Genomic DNA, 26,256 nt, shown 5'->3' with positions numbered 1-26,256 from the left:
CAGCGCTAAGAGCGCTCCTACTCTGGCTCCGCCTCTTCCTGTTCTCCACCACCACCCCCCCCTACTGCCCCCCCTAGCTGACCAGCTGGCAGGTACACTGTCTGTCTGCCTGTCTGTCTGCCTGTCTGTCTGTCTGCCTGTCTGTCTGTCTGTCTCCCTGTCTGTCTGTCTGTCTGCTCGTCTGTCTGTCTGTCTCCCTGTCTGTCTCCCTGTCTGTCTGTCTGTCTGTCTGTCTGTCTCCCTGTCTGTCTGCCTGTCTGCCTGCCTGCTCGTCTGTCTGTCTGTCTCCCTGTCTGTCTCCCTGTCTGTCTGCCTGTCTGCCTGCCTGCTCGTCCGGACCATTACCTGATTTCTTCCTTCTGCTTATCTGTCTGCATACTTCTATAACTTTACCTGGTTATCCGTCTGTCTAACACGCCACCTGTCTGCTTGTAAAGGTACTTGTCTGTCAGGTTGTCAAACTAGCTGTCTGTCTTTCTGTACTCCTGTCTGTCTGTCTTTCTGTACTCCTGTCTGTCTGTCTGTCTGTCTGTCTGTCTGGTTGCTCACTGGCCTCGGTCAGCTGTCTGTCTGGATTCAAACCTTTCTTTCTTACTTTCGTTCTAGTTCTTTCCGCTCCGTCGCCGCCCCCTTTCGCTCACCCCCTGTTTGCCGCCCCCCCCTCCCCTCTTTTGGTTTGACTCCTCCCCCTCTGTTCTCTAGGTAACGGGACTGGCTGATGAACGTTGTTGTTGTTGTTGTTGTTTCTTCTTGTCGTTTGTAACTGGTGATTTGTTTCTTGGCGTTGTTTCTTATTTGGTTTGTTGAGTGCTGCCTGCCATTCTTTCATCAAGACGTGTTCGTTGGTAATGTATCGTACAATAAAGGCTCCTTCAGTTGTGAGTCAGAAACTACTCGGGAACCGTTGCTCCTATAGACCATCGTTTTTATTTTTTACCTTTATTTACCAGGGTAGGTTCACTGAGCACGGATGCTCTTTTTCAGCTACGCCCTGCTTCACATTCACACAGTTCCATTCACACCTGGGAGCCGCCCAGTAGAACCACAGTCTGACACCTGGGAGCTGCCCAGTACAACCACAGTCTGACACCTGGGAGCCGCCCAGTACAACCACAGTCTGACACCTGGGAGCTGCCCAGTACAACCACAGTCTGACACCTGGGAGCCGCCCAGTACAACCACAGTCTGACACCTGGGAGCTGCCCAGTACAACCACAGTCTGACACCTGGGAGCCGCCCAGTACAACCACAGTCTGACACCTGGGAGCTGCCCAGTACAACCACAGTCTGACACCTGGGAGCTGCCCAGTACAACCACAGTCTGACACCTGGGAGCTGCCCAGTACAACCACAGTCTGACACCGTTGACCACTGAGCAACTCCACTGGGGCAGTTTGGTGTTCAGTGCCTTGCTCAAGGGCACTTCAGCGGTTGGTGTTAAGGGTATGGGAGAGAGTTATTAATTCACTTCCCCAGCACAGATTTCCTGCCGGTCCGGGGGATCGGCCAGGTCCTTTACATACAGTATGTTTACTGACGGGATATAGAACAATCTACAAAAGCGTGGAGGTCAAGGTGTTTAAGGTAGTACTACATGTTTAGATACACTACAATGTCATGTATGGTGTGTATGTCATAAATGTCTATATGAATTGAAAATGGGGGACCCTGATGGAAACAAGACAAACGTCTTTCTCAGGTCTGCATCCCCTTAACAATTGTATGTATTGAGCCGTATGTATTGTACCCATTCTGCAATCTGTTAAATAAAGTTTTCATTCATTCATTCATTCAGTCATTTTAATCCCAGTTTCAATATCACAATAACGTGTGAGTGACAGTGATACAATTCAACAATCCACAGATTCAGATTCATATCATATTCATATCCACAGTCCACGCATAAAGACGCTTCAATTTATGCTTGAATTAAACACAATCCGGGCGCTCCGTTAAGCAAATACATCAACAGCGAAGAATATGAAACGAATCAGAGCCAAACGCCCGATAGGTTTCATTCATTAAAAATATCCCTGCAGGATTCACATTTGCAATGCTCCGCGTTATTAAAATAAGCACTTAATGTGTGTCGCGACGCGCGAGCAACGTATCCGTATAAATATGACGTGCATTATTTAGGACAAAGTAAATCTATAGGCTGAATATGATTTATTATCAGCATTTTAGGTATATTATTTTACATTTCAAAAGCCCCCTCTAGAAAAACGAAGCACAAAAACATAATTCAGAATGCTATAATGGGATCTAGACTGTGAGAATTATTTCAGGAAGGGAGCTGGCATTTCTTTGCGAGGGCGTGGCCATGCAGGTTATCCAGCTAACTGAACTTAACCCTGCCCTCGACCAGGTTCAAACTTTTTGATATGTTGCCATAGTGATTTAGACAATCCGACGTCGGGGAACGGAAAGGTCTGGCTTAAGTCAAGCTATGCTGAAAATTATCCGGCTAACTCAGTTAGCCAGGTACGAGGAACAGGGCCCAGGTATTTAAGATAGTACTACCTGTTTAGATACACTACAAGTCAAGGTGTTTAAGGTAGTACTACATGTTTAGATACACTACAAGTCCAGGTGTTTAAGGTAGTACTACATGTTTAGATACACTACAAGTCAAGGTGTTTAAGGTAGTACTACATGTTTAGATAGACTACAAGTCGAGGTGTTTAAGGTAGTACTACATGTTTAGATAGACTACAAGTCAAGGTGTTTAAGGTAGTACTACATGTTTAGATACACTACAAGTCAAGGTGTTTAAGGTAGTACTACATGTTTAGATACACTACAAGTCGAGGTGTTTAAGGTAGTACTACATGTTTAGATGCACTACAAGTCGAGGTGTTTAAGGTAGTACTACATGTTTAGATGCACTACAAGTCAAGGTGTTTAAGGTAGTACTACATGTTTAGATGCACTACAAGTCAAGGTGTTTAAGGTAGTACTACATGTTTAGATACACTACAAGTCAAGGTGTTTAAGGTAGTACTACATGTACTATGTACTACTACTAAATGTAAATGTAAATGTACTACATGTTTAGATTCACTACAAGCCTATGGAAGTGATCTACAGCATATTCCTATAAGGTGCATGTTGCTCAATGGTCTGATAGATTAACTCATATCGAGGTAAGAATGACATGTTAGAAAATGGTGGATTTATCCTTTTAAATATTTCATGAATTCTCTCATGTCACAGTGGAATCTCTTGTAAAGGGTCTTGTGACCTAAACTAGCCTCTTCTCTGGAGCTGTACGATCAGGTAATGGTATAATGACTAGGGACGTCCGATATTATCGGCCTACCGATATTTTCTGCCGATATTGGCATTAAAATGTAATATCGGAGATGATCGGTATCGGTTTAAAAAGAAAATATATATATATATATATATATTTTTTTTTTACATTTATTTAACCTTTATTTACCCAGGCAAGCAAGTAAGAACAAATTCTGATTTTATTTATTGTCAAAAGTATGCATAATGTTGTGTTAATTCCACGACAAGAGATATGTAATGTTAATTACCTGAAATTATTCCGTTTTTTGGGGGGGGGGAAACCCTGCATATACAGTATCGGTATCGGTTGATATCGGTATTGGAAATTAAGAGTTGGACAATATCGGATATCGGTAAAAAAGCCAATATCGAACATCCCTAATAATGACCCTAACCCTCCTGAAAGTACCTGTGTACATAGTAAGATGCATGTAATTGGGTCTGTGTTTGTGTTTGTGTGTGTGTGTGTATGTATGTGTGTATTTATGTGTGTGTTTGTGTACCCAATCTCACTCCTTACTAACCTCACTCCCCTCCCTCCCCCTAGACCTTGAGGATCCGCCAATCACCCTGACGCCCCGCCCCTCTCGGATGCGCCACTGCTCCCAGAGCGAGGAAGCCCCGCCCATGTCCTGCTCTGAGGTGTTGTTCCAGGGCGGGTCATGTGACCTGGATGCCCCGCCCCTCTCCTCTCTCCCGAGGAGCAGCAGTGCCTCTGACATCATGGAGCCGTTCATCAACGAGAGGGCCAAAGGTGACAACCATACCAATGACCCCGCTTTGACCCCTGACCCCTCCCATCACAACCCCACTACTTCCTCACTCACAGCCAATAGCCTCGCAGCTCCGCCACCCTCACACCCCGCCTCCTCCCCCGCCCCCTTCTCCTCATCCAATGGCGCCCTTTCTTCCTCCTCAGAGGGGCGGGACGACGGTAGCGTATATGACCAGCTCTGGCCCGGGATTGGCTCACGAAGCCCGGGCTCCAGTTCCGATTGGGCAAGCGATTCCGCTTTTACTTTTTTTGAGAGAGAGCGGGATGAGGAGGAGGAGGAGGGAGGAGGAGAGGAAGGAGGGGACGATGATTTGTTCTCCTCCATCAGGGAGTATCTCAGAGGAGGGGAGAAGAGGGAGGAGTCAAGTGGAGCAGGCGACAGAGCCAGTCGGGTCTCACAAGCTAGCGCTGTACCTGTGTCACAAGCTAGCCCTTTACCTGTGTCACAAGCTAGCCCTTTACCTGTGTCACAAGCTAGCCCGTTACCTGTGTCACAAGCTAGCCCTTTACCTTTACCTGTGTCACAAGCTAGCCCTGTACCTGTGTCACAAGCTAGCGATCTACCTGTGTCACAAGCTAGCCCTTTACCTGTGTCACAAGCTAGCCCGTTACCTGTGTCACAAGCTAGCCCGTTACCTGTGTCACAAGCTAGCCCTTTACCTGTGTCACAAGCTAGCCCTGTACCTTTACCTGTGTCACAAGCTAGCCCTTTACCTGTGTCACAAGCTAGCCCGTTACCTGTGTCACAAGCTAGCCCTTTACCTGTGTCACAAGCTAGCCCTTTACCTGTGTCACAAGCTAGCCCTGTATCTTTACCTGTGTCACAAGCTAGCCCGTTACCTGTGTCACAAGCTAGCCCTTTACCTGTGTCACAAGCTAGCCCTTTACCTGTGTCACAAGCTAGCCCTTTACCTGTGTCACAAGCTAGCCCTGTACCTGTGTCACAAGCTAGCCCTGTACCTGTGTCACAAGCTAGCCCTTTACCTGTGTCACAAGCTAGCCCTGTACCTGTACCTGTGTCACAAGCTAGCCCTTTACCTGTACCTGTGTCACAAGCTAGCCCTGTACCTGTGTTACAAGCTAGCCCTGTACCTGTGTCACAAGCTAGCCCTGTACCTGTGTCACAAGCTAGCCCTGTACCTGTGTCACAAGCTAGCCCTGTACCTGTGTCACAAGCTAGCGAACTACCTGTACCTGTGTCACAAGCTAGCCCTTTACCTGTACCTGTATCACAAGCTAGCGTCATACCTGTACCTGTATCACAAGCTAGCGTCATACCTGTGTCACAAGCTAGCGAACTACCTGTACCTGTGTCACAAGCTAGCATCATACCTGTACCTGTATCACAAGCTAGCGTCATACCTGTGTCACAAGCTAGCGTCATACCTGTGTCACAAGCTAGCGTTGTACCTGTACCTGTGGCACAAGCTAGCGTCATACCTGTGTCACAAGCTAGCGTCATACCTGTGTCACAAGCTAGCGTTGTACCTGTACCTGTGGCACAAGCTAGCCCTGTACCTGTACCTGTGTTTGTGCAGACCGGCGTTGTCAGGACACAGTCAGCGGAGACGGGAGCACTGGGTGAGGTGAGACAGGTCAGCAGAGAGGACAGACGAGTCAGCAGGAGACAGGGCAGCGTAGACTCTGCAGAGGAGAACGAGGCAGACCCACGTAGCATCTACGAGTGTCTGGAGCTGCAGTGCCAGTGGCAGCCTCCTACCACCAGGGGGAGCAACAGTCTAGAGAGACAGACCGGGGGGAAGGAGAGAAGAGGAGGAGTGAGAAGAGGAGTGATGGGAGGACAGGAAGACAAAGCAGCAGCAGCAGGAGGAGACGGGGGTGGAGGAAGGGGAGATGAGGTGAAAGAAAAGGAAGAGCAGTCAGTCAGACGGGAGGACGCTAACGAGTTAGAATCTAGCGCTGAACCACGGACCCAGCCCCCCCCCGATCCGCCCCTGGACTCCGCCAGGGGCAAGTTGAGCCGCGGCCGGCCCAAGAAGCGCCACGTGGGCGGGGTGCACGTCAGCTTCCGGCCCGCCACGGAGTCGGTCCAGTTCCACAACCCACTGGAGAGCAAAGAGGCCCATTGGAAGGCCAGGCTGAGACGCCTCAGCCACTTCCACACTCACAGCCACTCGGCAGGGGGCAGGGCGGGGGGCGGCGGGGGCGACAGCGGGAGGGCCGCGGGCGGAGGAGGGTCACCCGGGGCGGCGAGCCAGAAGTCGGGGTCCGAGAGGGCAGGGCCTGGGGAGGGTAAGACGGTCGGACCCGGCGCGACCGCTGAGAAGGCCGGGGCCGGAGCCGGAGCCCAGGACGAGGAGCAGCAGCAGCAGCAGCAGTCCGGATCCGCAGCGGGGGGATCCGGTGCGGGTTTTGAGGATCTGGTGCGCGGCCGTTTGGGGCGCTCGGGCCTGCGCCCTCGCGGCTCTCGCTCTCGCTCCCAGGAGCCGGGCTCCAGTTCCTCGCGTCACCACCAGGTGGCTCTGCTGGGCGGCGTCTATAAGACTGTGGTCCACGCTCTCTCTTCCAAGCCCCGCCCCCGAGGCCAGGGCTCATCCCAAGGCTCCTCCCCGCAGCGACACGGTCGGGCTGCCATGGGCGACGCGTCCCTGAAGGACCTGTACTCGCACGTCCTGGGCTACTTTGGACGCAAGACCACGACTTCGCCAGGTGAGGACCGTCAGACGGACAGACGACGCCGTCGCATCGGGACACAACATCAGAGGAAAAGACAGATATTTATAAAAACATAAACGACACCAACAACTCTTTTCTTTTTTCCTGTTTTTAACTGGTTTGTTTTGACGAATGATACATATTCTTTGGCTGAAAAACTCATCATCTTGCTGCTGGATTGAAACCGAAACTTTATTGAAACTTTAATTTTTTTGTTTCCTCTTTGAACGTAGCCCCTCCTCCAGCCCCGCCCCCTCATCGAGACATGCCCCTCCCCCTATCCCCTCCTCCCCCTCCTCCTCTCTCGGCTTTGGGTCTTGAACTTTTGCTACTTCTCCACTCCCTTGCACCTGGTCTCCCCCTCCTCCTCCCCCTCCTCCCCCCCCCCCCCTCTCCTCATGGATGTTGCATGTGGCCTCCTTGGCGCCTCCTTCTTGGACTCCGGCCCCCCTCAGGCTCGCGGAAGAAAACAGGGAACGGAAATCTAGCCATGAGTGGCGACGACTGGGAGTTTCCTGCCTTAATATGGCTGTCAAGGGTTGAGAGATAGATGGATGGATGGATAGATAGATGGATATGTTTGTTTATATTTATTTAGGATCCCCATTAGCTTTTGCACTTGACAAAAGCTATTCTTCCTGGGGTCCGGCACTTACAACAATACAACAATATTCAAGACATTACATCATTATCAACAATTACATCATTATCAACATCATTAACAATCTCATCCTCAGTTAAGGATGATATTGTACAAGATACTTATTTAGTATAAAGTATTAAAATCAAATAATTAAAATCAAATAAATAGTGCTTCCTGAGCAGCACTCACTGCCATCAACAGAAATACAATTAACAGTCAATTGGTTTTCACCGCTATGCCATAAGGGCTCGTTAGTAGATGGTATTTTAATTTTTTCTTGAAAGTGGTTTTGGATTCTATTTCAGCGAAGTAGCTTGGCAATGAGTTCCATTCCGTGATAGCTCTGTAAGTCACAGAAGATGGATAGATGGGTGGATAGATAGATAGATAGATAGATAGATAGATAGATGGTTTAGATTAGAACGACAGCTGACTGTACAGAAAGGATCCACACCTTAGTGAGCAAAGAGTTTATCTTTCACCTAAACAAACACACAGCTTTGTGCTTCTCCTCTCCGCCTCTTGGATGTACGCTCTTAGATGCAAAGCGGCTCGTAGATCCAGGAAGTCACTAACTGTAGTTTCATATTTTTACATTTGTAGTTTAGAGAGGAACTGAAACTGGGGAGAGAGTTCCTCCCCCCACCACCAGGTGTCACCCTAAGCCTTAATGTCAGAATGGCCAACTTCACAATGACATAACCACGGACTTAGAATGGAGAGAGAGAGAATGCTTACTTGTTGTATTCTACTAATCTTCTTGGGTACACCAAAAAGCAAATGTGTAGGTGTTTTACATCAACACATGTTAGTCAATTGAATTCTAATAACTTGGTGTAATTTGACCGTGAAACAGATGTGGACTGGTGGGGTTGTGTTTGGGTCTGATTCGGCAGGTGTTTCTCCCTTTTCAAACGGCTGCAGCGGCTTTAGGTTGGAGTAACTCGTCTGTAAACGAACGTGTCTTCTCTGTCATCTAGGGCTGAGCGCCCAAACATTCGAACCTTCGTTCGTTACGTTGGCATTCGAATTCTAAATCAACATTAGAATAATTTTTTTTTAATAAAATCTTTTTATTTATAAATTTTTTAAAATCTTTTTTTCTATTCATTCTGTTTAAACCAGTGGGGTTTTTCTGAACAGTTGCAGATAAAGATTAGGCTACACTAATATTATAGTATTAAAACTGATGAGTTATATTCATTAAAGAAAGTTGATTTAATTGATTTAGTTGGCTGGGGCTTCTCCCTGGGCTGGGTCTGGAAAGTTGATTTAATAAAAATAAAAAAAGACTAATTTAATCAGATTAATCACTTTATTCAAATTGAGGATTTAGTTTGAGGATATTTATATATAAAAAAAAATGTATACAAAATTTATTGAATTTCTTTTTATTATTATTATTTTTTTCATTAAAAACGAAGGTTCGAACGTCTGTTCGAAAAACCATGACGAAGTTCGAATCCCAAAAACAGGCTTCGGGAACAGCCTTACTGTCATCCTAGCTAGCCGGGAAAACAGAACCCAGAGGGCGAAAAGAAAAGCACCATAGCAACACCCATTAGCGACAGGAAGCAACGGCTTCGTGGGAAATGTAGTCTTAATTTTCGAGAAATCCTTCAGAGAGGCTGTTGACTTCCTCTGCACCTCCCCAGTCCTCAGTTTGTTTTAACGTTATTGTACCGAAGCTATACGAATTAATAGAGGTCTTCACGGAATGCGCGTGTAGTTCCGTTTCTTCCAACATGGCTGTCGTCTGTAACCACTTTCAAAATAAAATGCCTAGTTCCCGCGGAGTCCAGTACAACGCGTCTGCAGTGCAGTAGGTAAAACATTGGTGATAAAAGCACAATATTACTGTGACTGTATTCCACTGTATCTTGTTCACAAGATCCAGTAATAAAACGTAAATGTATTACATTGTTGTTTTTATGTTTCTCATAGATCAACACATAGCAACCATTGTTTTACACATAGCAACTGTTGTCTCTGCGAACATGGAGGACAAAAGGGCATTCTAAACATTCTGTGAAAGGCCTCTATTTGACACTATTCTGTCCCGTCTGTCCATTCTAACTCTGTGAATACAACACATCGCTGTCTAGGAGGAACGAAGAGGACGGGGCTGTATCGTCTGCACACTGTCATTTAGGGTTAGCAATTTGGCTTTTAAAAATAGGAACATTAACATAAATCTGTCTTTTGGTGAAATGCAATTTTCCCATTAAGCCTGCATGCAATATCAAGGACAACATTACTGGTTAACAGTAAAGGAAAATACCATCCATATCAAGGCTAGGTCTTTAGTGCGACTAGTGTTGTGTATTTAGCCAGGTCTTTAGTGCGACTAGTGTTGTGTATTTAGCTAGGTCTTTAGTGTGACTAGTGTTGTGTATTTAGCCAGGTCTTTAGTGTGACTAGTGTTGTGTATTTAGCTAGGTCTTTAGTGCGACTAGTGTTGTGTATTTAGCTAGGTCTTTAGTGTGACTAGTGTTGTGTATTTAGCTAGGTCTTTAGTGTGACTAGTGTTGTGTATTTAGCTAGGTCTTTAGTGTGACTAGTGTTGTGTATTTAGCTAGGTCTTTAGTGTGACTAGTGTTGTGTATTTAGCTAGGTCTTTAGTGCGACTAGTGTTGTGTATTTAGCTAGGTCTTTAGTGCGACTAGTGTTGTGTATTTAGCTAGGTCTTTAGTGTGACTAGTGTTGTGTATTTAGCTAGGTCTTTAGTGTGACTAGTGTTGTGTATTTAGCTAGGTCTTTAGTGCGACTAGTGTTGTGTATTTAGCTAGGTCTTTAGTGTGACTAGTGTTGTGTATTTAGCCAGGTCTTTAGTGTGACTAGTGTTGTGTATTTAGCTAGGTCTTTAGTGCGACTAGTGTTGTGTATTTAGCTAGGTCTTTAGTGTGACTAGTGTTGTGTATTTAGCTAGGTCTTTAGTGTGACTAGTGTTGTGTATTTAGCTAGGTCTTTAGTGTGACTAGTGTTGTGTATTTAGCTAGGTCTTTAGTGCGACTAGTGTTGTGTATTTAGCTAGGTCTTTAGTGTGACTAGTGTTGTGTATTTAGCCAGGTCTTTAGTGTGACTAGTGTTGTGTATTTAGCTAGGTCTTTAGTGTGACTAGTGTTGTGTATTTAGCCAGGTCTTTAGTGCGACTAGTGTTGTGTATTTAGCCAGGTCTTTAGTGTGACTAGTGTTGTGTATTTAGCTAGGTCTTTAGTGCGACTAGTGTTGTGTCTTTAGCTAGGTCTTTAGTTTGACTAACATTGTGTATTTTTCTAGATCTTAGTGTGGCTAGTGTTGTGTCTTTAGCTAGATCTTTAGTTTGACTAACATTGTGTATTTTCCTAGGTCTTAGTGTGGCTAGCGTTGGCTAACGGCACAGCTTGTCTATTTACGGTACTTAGCTAGGTCTCAACAAAAGATTTCACACAAATGGCCCATCCACACCCACGCACCACCATGTGGTGAGGTGCTGCATTGTCGGATTAGATGAGAACAAGCCTTTAGTCCAGAAGATTGAGACAACGATGGAGAAAGTGAAACCTAATCAGAATGCTCACACATTATATACCGTATTATACTCTCATTGGGAAGAATTCTAGTCAATAGAACAATGTCTAACAATGTCTATGCTGATTACTCCAGTCTAGCTGGAGGATGGGAAATATAGGTGTTTGATTACTCTAGTCTAGCTACTCATGGATGGTAAATATAGGTCTTTGATTACTCTAGTCTAGCTACCGTGGATGGTAAATAGAGGCGTTATATAGGTGATTGCTCCTGTCTGGTTTGGGGTTGATGGGAAATATAGGTGTTTGATTACTCTAGTCTAGCTACCATTTGATGGTTAATATAGGTGTTTGATTACTCTAGTCTAGCTACCGTGGATGGTAAATAGAGGCGTTATATAGGTGATTGCTCCTGTCTGGTTTGGGGTTGATGGGAAATATAGGTGTTTGATTGCTCCTGTCTGGTTTGGGGTTGATGGATGCTGTCTGCTATTGAAATTAACACACTCACTGACTTCATGCTGTCATCGCTACATGTTTAACCAGCTAACCCACACATGTACTGTAGGCCACAGACTACAGTCACACAACTGAACTAATGCACCGGTATATTAATGGTTACTCTCTCCTCCTCCTCTCTCCCCATCTCTCCTCTCTCCCCCCATCTCTCCTCTCCCCATCTCTCTCCTTTCTCTCTCCTTTCGCTCTCTCCAACTATCCTCTTACCCCTCTTTCATCTCTCCATCTCCATCTCTCCACCTCTCATCTCTCTCTCTCTCCTTTCTCTCTCCAACTATCCTCTCTTTCATCTCTCCATCTCCCCATCTCCATCTCCCCCTCTCTCTCTCTCTCTCTCTCTCTCTCTCTCTCTCTCTCTCTCTCTCTCTCTCTCTCTCTCTCTCTCTCTCTCTCTCTGTCTCTCTGTCTCTGTCTCTCTCTCTCTCTCTCTCTCTCTGTGTCTCTCTCTCTGTCTCTCTCTCTGTCTGTCTCTGTCTCTCTCTGTCTCTGTCTCTCTCTCTCTCTCTCTCTCTCTCTCTCTCTCTCTCTGCATGGTGTGAGTATCTCCTGCATCGCTTTATGTGTTGCTCATCATGTGTTGTGTTGGTTGGCTTTACTTTAACATTGTTTCATTGGTGTCTCCCTCTCACAGCAGGCTAGCAGCAGGACACACTGTAAACACACTGTAAACACACTGTAAACACACGGGCTAATCTCACCACAACACAGTGTAGTCAGTCATACTTATACTTATCATCGTTGGGACCCAACACAGCCTGTTAATTAATGGTAGAGGGACGGTCAGTCAGACTTGATCACTTGTTCATTTATACTCTAGTTTCAGAATTATTGATTGGTATTTTCTGTCGATAACATGTGTGTCTGTGTGTCTGTCTGTCAATCTATCTGTGAATGTCTCTATGCGGTCTGTCCGTTCCTACGTATGCATGTCCATCTGTTTGTCTGTGTCTGTCTGTCTGTCTGTCTGTCTGTCTGTCTGTCTGTCTGTCTGTCTGTCTGTCTGTCTGTCTGTCTGTGTGTGCGTGCGTCTCTCTGTGTGTGTTTGTGTGTGCGTACGTGCGTCTCTGTGTGTGTGCGTCTCTGTGTGTGCGTCTGTGTCTGTGTGTGTGTGTGTGTGTGCGTCTCTGTGTGTGTGTGTGTGTGTGTGTGTGTGTGTGTGTGTGTGTGTGTGTGTGTGTGTGTCTAGCCAACAAAGAGGAGGTGGCCCAGCAGAAGACCAGGCCAGTCTCCAGTGACGTGGGCAGCGCCAACCCCAACTTCTCTGACATGATGGACGAGTTCATCCAGGAGAGGCTGAGAGCCAGGGGCAGCGCGGTAGGGTTGCACGATTAATAATAATAAAAAAAATCACGATCTCGATTCATAGACCTATGCGATCTCATTTATAAATTATGATGATTTTTTTTCTTTCAAAAAGACAAATTTACTTGACTTGAGTTATTTTGTATGTTACAAGATACTTTTAAGTTTAAGTCGAGCACTTTCATATATGTTGTTACATTCAAGCCTAAAATATGGCTAGTGTAGGCCTTGAATGTAAAGTGGTGGACACAGGACACTGGACAAGAGTTTATCAAAAATAACAATTTATTTGAACAGCTATCTAAATGGACAAAAAGAGTGGGAGCTGGGTGTTCCAGACTCCAAAGTTCAATAACAAAAACGAATGCACATAGGCAAAAGAGAACAAACAGCAAAAATAGACAGGGGAGCAGGTGAGACTCTGGAGAGCTGTGACGAGGACTCTGTGAACTGAGAGACACTGCAGCCTGCACTCTGCTCTGCTTTGTAGGGCATGGTGCCTCATCACCACACCTGTGATAATTACAAGAACGGCCATTTTAATTACATGGAAAACAAAAACAACAGGAAGAAACAGTGTCGATCACAGACCACCAATTAGTGACAGCACACTTAAACACAATGTGAATATGCACCACAGACAGTAAGTATCCCTCCACCATGTGAAAGTAATATGTAACACCCCCACACCCGAAATTTATGTTCTTCTCCCAACTATAGCCCAAAGAAACCACCACCAAGAGAATGAACATAAATAAATAAGGGGATACTTACCAACCTTACCTATACCAAAAATTACACAACCACACATACTAAATACGTGCAGCGCCTGTACTGTGTTGAGTGTGAGTCCCTTTTATAGAGTCACACTCAACTGTACACCAACAATTATTGTGACCCATTAACTGATGAGGGCCACCACCATAGAGCGACAATGGGTCGGCCCCTGTCAAACACGACATTCAACTTTGTCGAATGCTCCCCACTGGAGAACATTCGACAATGTTGTTTAAGACAAGAAACAACACTGTACCGACCCTCAGGTAAGTGAGCCCCCTCCAACACGTATGCTGCTGGACCCAGATGGAGCGGAGCTGGTGGAACCACCCGATCAGGCTTCACTATCCGTTCAACTAAACCCCACTCAGCCTCTTCCGAGGCGCAAGGCCCAGAAGTCAATCCACCCACCAACAAATCATCCCACACAAGCTCCACACCAACAGGCCTCTCCACCGATACAGACCTGTCAAACAGAGACAATAAATCGGAATCAACATGAGAGCTAAGCTCACCGCGCTCAGGACGGAAAACAGGAAAACAAAAAGAAACACGTCTTCCTGGCACTGCCACCGAGTCCGCTTCCCCTATTCCTGGCATCACCAGTTCAGGAGACACAGTAAACCATCATTCACAGAAACAGTCACACCACTCAAAATGGTGGCACAAAAATTTGCACTGTCATGAGCAACAATGGTGTCAGAAAAATTAGCACTGCCATGAGCCAAAATGTTGGCACACACAGTAACATCGTCAGGAATCAAAATGGCGGCACACACATCAGCAATGTCATGCTTTAAAATGGTGGCACACACATCTACAACGGCAGGATCCAAAATGGAGTCACAAAAGACAACACGGTCAGGATAAAAAATGGCGCGACACACATCAACATCATCAACATCAAAACGGCTGCCACTCATTCGACTAGGCTGCGGAGGCTCCTGCTGTACAGGACACAGGCAACTAGGTTGACTAGCATACCTAGCATACCCAGTGCCTGGCAGATTGTCAGTGCGGTCACGTGAACCAATATCAGAATTACTAACTGACATACCGGTATCAACACTGATGACAAGAGAGTCATCAAGAACATAAGAGCTACCGTAGGAAGGCTGGTAGCATAATTCTGGGTCTGTAGCATCACTATTCAAAATGACACCACCCGAAGCATCACCAGCACCATTAGCATCCTCCAACTCGAGATACTGCTTCGCCCGACCATCTCCTGCCAGCTGAGTATCTGGCGCACGCATGTCACCTCCGGTTTCACTAGTACTTTCTCTCCAGCCAAGTCATTGCCCAAGAGCAACGTTACCCCCTGCATAGGGAGTTTGCCAGCCGCCACTCCGATCACCACCGGTCCTGACACTAGGGCACAATCAAGAAAGACATTATGCAGTGGCACATTCATTGTGTGCATTCCAAAAGCCTCAATAACAACCCCTGCATCCAACTCTGAGTGGTGCGTAAAGGGCAGGACACTACTTTGAACAAAAGATTGGGATGCGCCAGTATCACGGAGAATTGTCACCGGCACCTTAGGACCTCCCTCTGTCAATGAAACAAACCCTTTTCTCCTGAAAGGTGTGTAAAGGTCATCCACTCCTTTGCCATCTAGTGGAGACAGAACAACAGGGTTACGTACAGGTGTATTTATCAACATCACTGGTCTGGGTGGGTTAGACAGGCGTTGGGATCAATATAAATTTTTTTCGCCATGGCATTCATAATTCATCCAGCCAACCTCCGGACTCCAGCGGGACCCTGTATGAGATTGCAACGCCTCAATACCGCCGCCTGGTGGATGGTCGGGCGAGTTACACTCTCGCCAAAACCGGAAGTGCCGATCGGTGCGTCGAGGAAATCGCTCCGGCAGTCGCATCTTGTTACGGGACTCCAGACAAACACTATAGTGCATTTGGATCGCTTTCTAAACTTAATAATCGATATGATTTCGGCGTTTATTGCGCCATACAAACCGGAAATGGATGTAGGAGATCAGCGTCAAATAATTGGGATCTTTCTCCTCCAGTCTCATCGGCGCACGGGAAGAGGACACTAACGTTATTTTCAGCCCGATTGTTTATTCATTTCACTGCAAACCATCTGAGCAATATATCAACCCATAGTAAATAAAGCCGTTACTGACGATCAAGGAATTATAAACGACCCCCCCCCCTTTCCTTCACGCATGATGAAGCATAATGTATACCGATCATATACATTTGAATTTTTTTATAGTCATAGCAGCATAGGCATAGCCTTATTAATGTTTTGTGTGGCGTCGCCGTCGTGTACAACAATACTTACGTTTTTTAGGTGATTTGACAAAGTTGTTGTAGAGTTGTGATATGCCATTTTCTTCTGGCATATCTGGCACTCTGCTTTTTGGGCATTGTCTGATGACTTCTTCGTCGACATGTCTGCTGCACAGATAATCTCCACGTGCTTGTTGTAGAGAGGTGGAGTCGAGGCGCCGCTTACTTTCGTTTCATTGGAATGGAGGCGCAAGATTTTGGAGGCAAAACATTTTTTTTTTTTTTTTTTTTATGTTCGAAGCTTGTGCCATCGAACAAAGCTTCGAAGTATTTAAGACAGCCCTACTAGTAACACAACAATGTATGAATGAAAAAATATAACGTTCCCACATCCTGAACGATAGATAATCTATGTTGAATGGGCCATAGTAATGTCAATATAGCAATACAATTTTAAAAGTTATAGCCCTGCAAAGAAGGTAAACATCTCCATAGGCTTTCAACGGTGGCAGACTGGCTATATTGATGGATATAACCCATGGCGCCCAATGTGTGTCATTTTGATTATTTTGACTGCTATTGCAATATATGATTCAGGATGTCAGAGGGAATGATGACTGTTGTTGCCTCATTGTTTTCATTCTCATTGAGAAGGAGATTGAAAGGTGGTTTATTGCTGGGATCTGCACCAAACAAAGATGTCTTCTGTAGTGCAGGATTTGTCTGGTAGGATGTCTCTGCAACAGTACTTCATTTAGAATGCTGTTTCACCTTTAACTCTTTCACTACCACACTACAGACCGTCCGTAGTGTGGTAGTGAAAGGGTTAACCTTCGGTGGTGTGGTTGGGAAAGGGTTAACCTTCTGTATTGTCGCTGTGAAAGGGTTAACCATCTGGTAGTGTGGTAGTGAAAGGTTAACCTTCTGTAGTGTGGTAGTGAAAGGTTAACCTTCGGTAGTGTGGCAGTGAAATGGCTAACCTTCTGTAGTGTGGTAGTGAAAGAGTTAACCTTCTGTATTGTCGCAGTGAAAGAGTTAACCATTTGGTAGTGTGGTCGTGAAAGGGTTAACCTTCTGTAGTGTGGTAGTGAAAAGGGTTAATCTTCTGTAGTGTGGTAGTGAAAGGTTAGCCTTCTGTAGTGTGGTAGTGAAAGGGTTAACCATCTGTAGTGTGGTAGTGATAGGGTTAACCTTCTGTAGTGTGGTTGTGGAAGGGTTAACACTTTGCCGTGTGGCAGTGAAAGGGTTAACCTTCTGTATTGTCGCAGTGAAAGAGTTTACCATTTGGTAGTGTGGTAGTGAAAGGGTTAACAGATACTGCACCTCCTGCAGTTTGAATATAATATATTATCAGGGGCCATATTGCGATTTCAGTAACATTTCAATGAATTGTCACACTTCTATCTTCCCCCTCTTTCTCCTTTCTCTCTTTCTCTCTCCCCTCTCTCTCTCCTCTCTCTCCTCTCTCTCTCTCTCTCTCTCTCTCTCTCTCTCTCTCTCTCTCTCTCTCTCTCTCTCTCTCTCTCTCTCTCTCTCTCTCTCTCTCTCTCTCTCTCTCTCTCTCTCTCTCTCTCTCTCTCTCTCTCTCTCTCTCTCTCTCTCTCTCTCTCTCTCTCTCTCTCTCTCTCTCTCTCTCTCTCTCTCTCTCTCTCCTCTCTCTCTCCTCTCTCTCCTCTCTCTCTCTCTCTCTCTCTCTCTCTCTCTCTCTCTCTCTCCCTCTCTCTCTCTCTCCTCTCTCTCTCTCTCTCTCTCTCTATCTCTCTCCTCTCTCTCTCTCTCTCTCTCTCTCTCTCTCTCTCTCTCTCTCTCTCTCTCTCTCTCCATCCCACAGGGTCGTCGCGGCAGCAGTCCAGGCAGTCTGGAGGTCCCCAGGGACCTGCCGGAGCCCCTGGATAGTCAAGGGTCGCGACCCTCAGACGACCCGCGGCCGATAGACGACCCCGGGGTGCCCTCGGAGTGGACGTCCCCCGCCAGCGCCAGTGGCTCTGATGTCATCAGCTCCGACAGCCAATCGGACTCCTTTAATGCCTTCCAGTATTCCAACTGCAAGTTTGACAGTAAGGAGGCTCACTGAAGTACCCACACATCAGAAACAGAAAATGTAAACAAAGTGCAATACCAAGCAGGGCTCTTTTGCTGTTTGACAGCGTTACAGATTCTACCTTTAACCCTTTCACTACCACACTAGTGAAAGGGTTAACAGTCTGTAGTGTGGTAGTGAAAGGGTTAACCTTCTGTACTGTCTCAGTGAAAGAGGGGGATTCAGAGTAGGGTTGGGCAATTCATCGAAATAAAATTGCGATCTCGATTCATAGACCTATGCAATCTCATTTCTAAATTATGATGATATTTTTTTATAAATATATCTAACTTTTTTAAATGATGACGATTCTGACTTGAGTTATTTTGTATGTTACAAGAGACTTTTAAGTTTAAGTCAAGCACTTTGATATGGTATGTTGTCTGTTTAACACTTTGGACACCACAGCGATATGCGCGATGTGTTGTTAAAAGGCAGACGCTCTAAAATATAGGAATACGTGGCGGTGTTTGCAGGGCTATAACTATATTCTATATTATAGCTATGGATACAATACTATCGTTCAATATGTGTTAAAGAAATAATTTTTTCATCCATACATTCCTGTTTTATACCGTGGTGAATATGACTATAGTTTTAGAGTAATCCTGTCTAATCCCAGAAAACAATGCTATGCAGCAATACGTGCAATTCATAAAAAACTTTGCCATTTCTCGCCTGTACACGCTACTATTTTGAAATCGCATCTATCAAGTTTCAAGTTTCTTTAATAGTTGTCATACAGAAGTACAGAATACTTTTATACAAAATGCTTCTTACTGTTACGCTCCAGAGACTGTGCTAGACAAGATACGTACGAAATAACATAGTATAGCATGTAAATTAGAAGTAAAAAATGAGGTCACAGTGTTCAGTATAGACATGTACAATGTTCGATGCAGAATAGACGTAACTGAGTTACCATATAATATACAATATACTATGCAGTGTACTAATATACAATACTATATAGTGCAAAGCAGAAATGGGATGAGGTACAATTTAGGTACAATTTACAGTAAGGTGTACGAGTTGTAGTGCAAATCCTTTATCAATAAATATAAAGTGTGTTTAGGTGATCTAAAGTGTGGAGAGTGGGTGCTGCAGTGTGTTGTTTGTTTAAGTGAGTGTGTGCGTGTGGTTGTAGATGTGTGTGTGCTGTGTGCATTTGATGGTTGTTGTATAGTGTTTATTGTTCATTGAGCAGCCTGATGGCCTGGGGATAGAAGCTTCTTCTGAGTCTTTCTGTGCTCGCCTTGACACTCCGGTATCTCTTGCCTGACCGCAGCAGTTCAAAGAGGCAGTTGTTCGGGTGGCTGGAGTCCTTGATGATTCTCTTAGCCTTACCCCTGCACCGCTTGTTGTAAATGTTCTGGAGGGTGGGGAGCCCCCCTCCAATTGTGCGTTCGGCTGAACGTGTCACTCTTTGTAGTCTGCTTCGGTCTTGTGCAGTGCTATTCCCAAACCAGGAGGTGATGTTGCCAGTCAGGATGCTCTCTATTGTACATGAGTAGAAGTTCTTAAGGATCTTCTGACTGACTTGGAACTTCCTTAGTCGCCTGAGGAAGTAGAGGCGTTGTCGTGCCTTCTTCACAACACTGTCAATGTGTGTGGTCCATGTCAAGTCCTCGGATATGTGGGCTCCGAGGTACTTAAAGCTGTTCACTCTCTCAACCGGTGCCCCGTCGATGCTGAGGGGGCTGTAGTCCTTGACCCCCGACCTCCTGAAGTCCACAATCATCTCCTTTGTTTTGCTGACGTTCAGGGAGAGGCTGTTCTCCTGGCACCATCCCGCCAGGACCTTGACCTCTTTCAGGTAGGCCCTCTCGTCGTTTGCAGAGATCAGGCCCACCGCTACTGTGTCGTCACGTCAGCAAATTTGATGATTGTGTTGTTACTCCGCTGAGCCACACAGTCGTGTGTGTACAGGGAGTAGAGGAGGGGACTCAGAACACAGCCCTGGGGGGCCCCTATGTTGAGGGTGATGGATGAGGAGGTGCAGTTGCCTGCTCTCACCACCTGGGGTCTGCCCGTCAGGAAGTCCAAGACCCACTGGCAGAGGTCATAGTTCAAGCCCTGAGCTTGGCTATGAGTTTGGAGGGGACTATGGTATTGAATGCCGAGCTGTAGTCGATGAATAGCATTCTCACATAGTTCCCCTTCTTCTTGTCCAGGTGTAATGCTGCTGTGTGCAGCACATGGGCTATGGCGTCCTCCGTGGACCTGTTGGGGCGGTATGCAAATTGCAGGGGGTCCAGGTTGATGGGGAGGGAGGAGCAGATGTAGCCCTTTACTAGCTTCTCAAAGCACTTCATGGCTATGGAGGTGAGAGCTACAGGGCGGTAGTCGTTGAGGCAAGCAGGCTTGGATTTTTTAGGTACAGGGATAATGGTGGACTTCTTCAGGCAGGTGGGGATGACCATAGATATATATAGAACACTAGATAGCTTGCCCGCGCTGCCGGCCAATGGAGAGCGACGTCACTGAACCGCCGCCATCTTGCTCCAGTCAGCCTTGAGTGAGAGTGAGTGAGCTGCACAGACAAAAATACTCATAACTCGCTGAAATATTGACGGATTTACAAACGGTTTGGTTTATTACAAGCATTATTAACGTGGCTATGATTCAAGCAGTTTGTAAAAAAAAAACATCTTTAATTTTTTTTTAAGTATGTAGTATCATAACTACATCTTTGTCTTTGATGTTTATAGCAAACCAACCCGTTTGTAAATCCGTCAATATTTCAGCGAGTTATGAGTATTTTTGTCTGTGCAGCTCACTCACTCTCACTCAAGGCTGACTGGAGCAAGATGGCGGCGGTTCAGTGACGCTGGTGACTCCGCCTTAAGCTATCTAGTGTTCTATAGATATCTATGGGGATGACAGCCTGTTCTAAGGACAGGTTAAATATGTCGGTGAATACCGGGGCCAGTTGGTCGGCACAGACTTTTAGGATGCGGCCGGGGATGCCGTCCGGTCCTGCTGCCTTCCTGATATTCACTTTTTTAAAGGTCCGCCTCACACCTCATGCTCTGTTACCCTGAACACTGAGTCTCCATCAGCAGACCCCCCCCCCCCCCATTGCCGTGGCTTGTAGGCTGGTGTTGTTATTACCAGCCTCAAACCTCGCATAGAAGGTATTGAGATCATTTGCTAGGGAGATGTCACTGTTCAGTTTGAGGGAGGTGCCTTTGTAGTCTGTCATCGTAGTCTGTCATCTATATTATCGGTATTATGTTTCATCATGAATGCATGAAACGGTGTGGGGGTAGTTTTTTATGCTTTGATCGTCACCAACGGCATACGTTGTGGAGTAACGTTACAGACACATGTTGTGATCGAGGAAGTCATGGTCGGATCACAGCAGGATTGATATCATATAGCCCTTACCTTGATTGATTGATTGATTGAAAAGTTTATTAACAGATTGCAGAATGGGTACAGTACAGCTCAATACATACAATTGTTAAGGGGATGCAGACCAGAGAAAGACTTTCGTCTTGTTTACATCTGGGTCCCCCATTTTCAATTCATCATATGACACACACGACATACAGATAGACAGTACTGCTACATCTATACATTTATGACATACAGTACCAGATTTACAAATACAGTACTGTTTGTGATACAAAAAGTGTCCAGAAAAAGAGTGTATATACATTTGACATAGAAACTGTACATTGGAGGAGGTTGGGTAGGTGGGGTGGGGTTGGGTGGTTGGGTGGGGCTGTACATTGGAGGTGGGGGGGGGGACACACACTGTACACTGTACATTGGAATACTGACAAAGCCATACTTGGTCTTTACTGTACAACTGGGTTAGGACATTTGTAGGGGCCAGTTTCGAATTGCAGTCTCCCGTAGGTGTTCTTTGAGAGTGTTTTTGAAAGTGGATAGTGATTCACATTCCTTTACAGCTTTGGGTAGGGCGTTCCACATTGATGTGGCATAATTGTGAAACGTGTTTAGTCCCTTGTTTGAGCCGAATCTGGGTTTAACATGATTTGTGGAGCTCCCTCTGGTGTTGTGATCGTGGTATTCACTGACCTTTGGGAAGTATTTTGACATGTACATGGGTACCTTGGTCGTGTAGTGTATCTTGTAGACCAGGCCCATTGCAAGTTGCTGTACTCTGTCGTCTACTCTAAGCCATCCTAGGTTGTCAAAGTGGGCAGGGTTGAGGTGGGTTCTAGGAGTAAGGTCAAGCAGTAGTCTGACTAGTTTGTTTTGAGATATTTGTAATTTGGTTTTTAGTGCTTTTGAGGTGCTTTGGTACCACTAGGATGTACCCCAAAAAGAATATTCCAATGATCTGATTGCGAGTCCCAGTATTGGTGTCGATCGTGTCACCAACACAATCCGCCACACATCATGCACCGGGAGCAATTCACGCTTCTCAATACGACCGTTATAACCGCCCCCCCCCTTGCCCGACCAATAGAAATACGAGAAATGATCTCCATTCTTAGAGAGAAAAATCGTGTTCACATTTGAGCAAGAATCGCCCAGCCCTAATTCAGAGTGTTTCACTTCTGTGGTTTGAAGTTTTTTTAATGAATGAAACAGAAGGTTGGGTTTAGATCTAACAGCAGTAGGGACTAGATCTAGACAGATGGTTTAGATCTAACAGCAGTAGGGACTAGATCTAGACAGATGGTTGGGTTTAGATCTAACAGCAGTAGGGACTAGATCTAGACAGATGGTTGGGTTTAGATCTAACAGCAGTAGGGACTAGATCTAGACAGATGGTTTAGATCTAACAGCAGTACTAGGGACTAGATCTAGACAGATGGTTTAGATCTAACAGCAGTAGGGACTAGATCTAGACAGATGGTTTAGATCTAACAGCAGTAGGGACTAGATCTAGACAGATGGTTGGGTTTAGATCTAACAGCAGTAGGGACTAGATCTAGACAGATGGTTGGGTTTAGATTAGGGATGTCCGATATTATCGGCCGATATTGGCATTAAAATGCAATATCGGAAATTATCGGTATCTGTTTCACATCTCAGGCAAGCAAGTAAGAACAAATTCTTATTTTATTTATTGTGAAAAGTATGCATAATGTTGTGTTAATTCACGAAAAGAGATATGTAATGTTAATTACCTGAAATAATTTTAAAAAATTTGGGGGGAAACCCTGCATATATCGGTATCGGAAATTAAGAGTTGGACAATATCGGTATATCGGATATCGGTAAAAAAAAGCCAACATCGAACATCCCTAGTGTAACACCAGTAGGGACTACATCAGGGGTGGCCAACCCGCGGCTCGCATGTGGCTCTTTGCCTGTGGCTCTTCCATCCATAAAAAAAAAAAAATTATAATATATATATATATTTTTTTGTATGTCACTCATTCCATAAGGACGTAGAATAAACATTTACAGATTTCTTTAAAAATGGTCCATCTGCATGTTCTTGTTATCTGAATCTAGGGACATCTATGGATCTCAGGTGTCATCATCATGTATTCCCAGTGTCATAAATAGTGTGTCTGTTACTAGGCTTGAGTAAATTGTAATGAACCAAAGGAGAATATCAATTATATTTAAAAAACAAATGTTTATCTTTGACTGTGAATAACACCATGCTAAAATTTACCAGACCTGAAAAATCTAAGCAAATGAATAAAGCGAAGATGATTAAACAGAAGGTTTTGTAGATACAGTACTGAATTCTGCCATCTTTTTTATAATGTAAATTTCTCCACCATTTTTCATCATATTGCAACACCGTTTTTTGCAAGACGTTCACAGAAAGGTAGAGAAATGAACTGTGTTCTGTTTTATGGCAATAACGTTCAGGTTTGTGGGAGATAATCCCACAATAAGAGAAATAAAAAAGTTTATCCAGAAGTCAGATGATTGACAGGGGCTGGTGTGAGCTGGGTAGGGTAGTTTTTCTAAATTTGAAAGCCCTGAGTCTCTTCCTTCAAAAGACTACACTCACTTTTGGCTGCTCCACTTCCTCCTGTCAATATGTGCCGGTTTCCGACTCAATGCCCTGAGATTTCTATAATCTTATATTTCACTAATAACAGTTAAAATCATTGGTAAACAAACGTAATGCTGAAAATATACACTTTTACTGTATATCTCGGGCTTAAGAGGTTAACCCTGTGAGGCCCAAATTAAAAAGACATTAGCAACTTCAGAGGCCAGAGGGTGGGACATATAAACACATGAAGGGTGCCGTGACTGAAAAAAAAGGTTGAGAAACGCTGGTAGATGGTGTGGCTCTTTGTGGTACCAGAGTCATTTTTGTGGCTCTTAGTCTCTGACTGGTTGGCCACCCCTGGACTAGATCTAGACAGATGGTTGGGTTTAGATCTAACAGCAGTAGGATAGATCTAGATGGATGGTTTAGATCTAACAGCAGTAGGATAGATCTAGACGGATGGTTTAGATCTAACAGCAGTAGGATAGATCTAGGCTCACAGTGCTCCTCGGCTCCGGTGCAACCTGCCTCGCAAAGCTGCTCAAATGCTAAAATACTTGTTCAAATGATTGTTGTTATAGATTTCACATTCAGCACGGAGGCGTGCGGAGGAGGAGGACAAGGCGGCTCATTGGACCAGGACAGCCTGGGAGGGGGCGTGGCTTGTGACGAGCAGGAAGTAGCCAGTCTGACGACGCTTCACCTCGACTCAGAGACCAGCAGCCTGAGTCATACTGTCACCGTTACTGGTACAACACACACACACACACCAGGGTTTCCGTTGTCCGGTAATTACCGGTATTTGACCGTCAAAATCTGTTGAAGTCCGACATATTAATCTCTCCGGTGTTAATGTCCGGTGAAAATAATTCCCTCTAAGCACAATTTGATTATTTGAATTGTATTAAAATAGTCTAAAATTAAATAGCCTATGCGATGAACGAAACAATCATTACATTTGTTTCATCGTTGCTTCACCAAGCAGGTCTGTCAGCGGGAGCTTAGTGCTGGGTTTGCGAGTGCATGCAGCTGCAGAGCCACAGAACCCACCATCAGTGCCGGCACAGTGCAGTACTCCAATTCAGCCATTGGCAATTCAGCTGTTGGGTGGGGGGCGCTGCTGAGCGGTCCCCAGATAGGGCCTGAAAACAGCTGAATCTGCTGCTCTGCATCGACATACTCTCGCAAATAAGTCATTGGGAGGTGGAGAGAGAGAGAGTCATCACGCAAACCCACGATAATGTTGCCGTCTCTCTGCCAAATTTCTCAGTTCTTCGCTTGATATAATTAATACAAATGTCCAATATAACGGAATTCGTTAGCTCATAAAAATGTGATTATAACAGACTGCTGTTTATTAATGTGGGGCCGACTGCCCACAGACACCTATTTGATATAAAGTCAGCAGCAGCACGGAGTCTCGGGACTTATTTTATTTGGAATATAATGACTGTATACGCAAAAGTAGCCTAGTTTTAAGTTAAAATATTATAAATCTACATGCCTTGAGGATGTCATTCTTTATATAGCCTGCCTATCAATTGTTTTTAAGCTCAAACTCTGACCGGAATTTCTCTCATTTGACCGGTAGATTTAAATTTACCGGACCCCGAGACCGGCAAAAAAAAATTCTAACGGAAACCCTGACACACACACACACACACGCACACACACACACACACACACACACACACACACACACACACACACACACACACACATACAATACACACACATACAATACACACACACAGACACACACACACACACACACACACATACACACATACAATACACACACTCACACACACACACACACATACACCCACATACACACACACACACACACACACACGTACAATACACACATACAATACACACACACAGTGTCATGGTTTCTCCATAGAGCTCCATTATACTGTTAGTCAGGAGAGTGTCATGGTTTCTCCATAGAGCTCCATTATACTGTTAGTCAGGGGAGTGTCATGGTTTCTCCATAGAGCTCCATTATACTGTTAGTCAGGGGAGTGTCATGGTTTCTCCATAGAGCTCCATTATACTGTTAGTCAGGGTATGGTCATGGTTTCAGCCATAGAGCTCCATTATCCTGTTAGTCAGGGGAGTGTCATGGTTTCTCCATAGAGCTCCATTATCCTGTTAGTCAGGGCAGTGTTATGGTTTCTCCATAGAGCTCCATTATCCTGTTAGTCAGGGCAGTGTCATGGTTTCTCCATAGAGCTCCATTATCCTGTTAGTCAGGGGAGTGTCATGGTTTCTCCATAGAGCTCCATTATACTGTTAGTCAGGGGAGTGTCATGGTTTCTCCATAGAGCTCCATTATCCTGTTAGTCAGGGCAGTGTCATGGTTTCTCCATAGAGCTCCATTATCCTGTTAGTCAGGGCAGTGTCATGGTTTCTCCATAGAGATCCATTATCCTGTTAGTCAGGGCAGTGTCATGGTTTCTCCATAGAG

The 26,256-nt window shown here is 45.2% G+C and overlaps 1 protein-coding gene across 1 annotated transcript in view; it reads left to right on the top strand.

Moving 5' to 3' along the window:
• ralgapa1 (Ral GTPase activating protein catalytic subunit alpha 1) overlaps nucleotides 1-26,256 on the top strand; it is a gene marked incomplete at its 5' end in the record, with an annotated part of 173,748 nt that overhangs the window by 39,764 nt on the left and 107,728 nt on the right. Inside the window, 6 exon segments of the mRNA XM_084308555.1 lie at nucleotides 3,845-4,461; nucleotides 4,463-4,482; nucleotides 5,583-6,742; nucleotides 12,606-12,733; nucleotides 17,591-17,816; nucleotides 24,365-24,532. Of these exon segments, the coding sequence (XP_084164681.1) occupies nucleotides 3,845-4,461; nucleotides 4,463-4,482; nucleotides 5,583-6,742; nucleotides 12,606-12,733; nucleotides 17,591-17,816; nucleotides 24,365-24,532 (2,319 nt within the window).

Source organism: Notolepis coatsorum, assembly GCF_963971535.1.
Source record: "Notolepis coatsorum genome assembly, chromosome: 2".
Taxonomy (NCBI): domain Eukaryota; kingdom Metazoa; phylum Chordata; class Actinopteri; order Aulopiformes; family Paralepididae; genus Notolepis; species Notolepis coatsorum.
The sequence above is the reverse complement of the archived record's forward strand: the minus strand, read 5'-3'. Positions and strand labels throughout refer to the sequence as shown.